The sequence below is a fragment of the Capsicum annuum genome, chromosome 4 (assembly GCF_002878395.1).
Source record: "Capsicum annuum cultivar UCD-10X-F1 chromosome 4, UCD10Xv1.1, whole genome shotgun sequence".
NCBI classification, from domain to species: Eukaryota; Viridiplantae; Streptophyta; class Magnoliopsida; order Solanales; family Solanaceae; genus Capsicum; species Capsicum annuum.
Genome location: NC_061114.1, coordinates 133,130,547 through 133,132,111, shown reverse-complemented (window position 1 = coordinate 133,132,111; position 1,565 = coordinate 133,130,547). Strand labels below are relative to the sequence as shown.

Genomic DNA, 1,565 nt, shown 5'->3' with positions numbered 1-1,565 from the left:
AAGTAAAGGAGAAGTGAGATATTGATCCTAGTTTGGTCAGACTAAAGGAGTTAGTTAAAGAGCAAAAGGTGGAGGTTTTCTCCTGGGGGGAGATGGTGTATTGAGATTTTAGAATAGATTATTTGTGCCCGATGTTGAAGATTTGAGGCAGAGAATTATGGATGAAGTGCATAGTGTTCGATATTTTATTCATCCCGGTGCTATCAATATGTATCATGATTTGCGAGAAATTTATTGGTGGAATGATATGAAAAAGGATATAGCAAAATTTGTAGAGAAGTGTACAACTTGCTAACAGGTTAAGATAGAACACCAAAGACCCGGTGGAATGATGCAAGAATTTAGTATTCCTACTTGGAAGTTGGAGGAAGTGAATATGGATTTTGTAACTGGTTTACCTACTTTTCGACATCATTATGAGTTGATTTGGGTCATTGTAGACAGGTTGACTAAGTCCGCGCATTTCTTTCCAGTGCATACATCTTTCACTGCTGAGTACTATGCTAAGATGTACATTCGAGAATTAGTCAGGTTACATGGAGTTCCTTTATCTATTATCTCCGACAGGGGTACTCAATTTTTTTCTCAGTTTTGGAGGGCTTTTCAGAAGGGTCTCGGTACTCAAGTTCATCTTAGATTTGATTTTCATCCGCAGACAGATGGTCAAGCTGAGAGGACCATCCAGACCTTGGAGGATATGTTGAGGGCATGTGTTCTTGATTTCAAAGGAAGTTGGGATGAACATTTGCCATTGATTGAATTTCTTACAACAACAGTTTTCAAGCTAGCATTGGAATGGCTCCATTTGAGGCTTTATACAGAAGGCGATGTAGATCACCCATAGGTTGGTTTGAAGTGGGTAAAGCCGTTGTGAGTGGACCTGATGCTGTGTTTGAAGCTATGGAGAAATATAAACTGATTCAAGAAAGGTTAAAGATAGCCCAAAGTCTTCATAAGTCATATGCAGATGTGAGAAAAAGAGCTCTTGTGTTTGAGGTTAACGATTTGGTGTACTTGAATATTTCACTCGTGAAGAGGGTAGAAATATTTGGTAAGAAAGGAAAGCTTAGTCCCTGATACGTTAGCCCTTATAGAGTTTTGAATCGTGTTAGGAAAGCAGCTTATGATATTGAGTTATCTGCCATATTGTCAGCTATCCATCCTGTCTTTCACGTTTCTATGTTCAAAAAGCACATTGGTGATTCTGTTGTTGTTGATCCGTCAGAAAATTTTAATGTTCAGGATAGCCTTTTGTATGATAAATTTTTGGTTGAAATCCTGGATTATTAAATTCGTAGAATAAGAAATAAGAAAGTTCCCTTGGTTAAAGTTCTTTGGCGAAATCAATCAGTCGAGGGTGCTACTTGGGAAGAAGAAGAAGATATGCGAGCCAGATACCCTCATCTCTTCTCCACGAGTTTAAATCAAGACGAAGGTACTATTCTTCCCTAATTCAGTTTCCTTCTAATCCAGTGTATTCAGCTATATGGTTATTCTCTCTATGATTCGTGCATTTTTTGAAGTACTCGAAAGTTTAGAGTGAAATAAGCCCCTTTTTATGAGTC

The 1,565-nt window shown here is 38.1% G+C and overlaps 1 protein-coding gene across 1 annotated transcript; it reads left to right on the top strand.

The window, feature by feature from the left end:
• Positions 1–795: 795 nt before the first annotated feature.
• On the top strand, positions 796–1,290 carry LOC107869011. Its single transcript, XM_016715603.1, has 2 exons — positions 796–1,051; positions 1,154–1,290. The coding sequence occupies exons 1-2, from the start codon at positions 796–798 to the stop codon at positions 1,288–1,290; spliced, it is 393 nt and encodes a 130-aa protein (XP_016571089.1).
• Positions 1,291–1,565: the final 275 nt, after the last annotated feature.

Bases quoted from the DNA above. Each gene is read 5' to 3' on its own strand.
- LOC107869011 (XM_016715603.1), top strand. From the start codon at position 796: ATGGCTCCATTTGAGGCTTTATACAGAAGGCGATGTAGATCACCCATA. The intron at 1,052-1,153 runs GTAAGAAAGGAA...CCATATTGTCAG, and splicing joins GAAGAGGGTAGAAATATTTG to CTATCCATCCTGTCTTTCAC.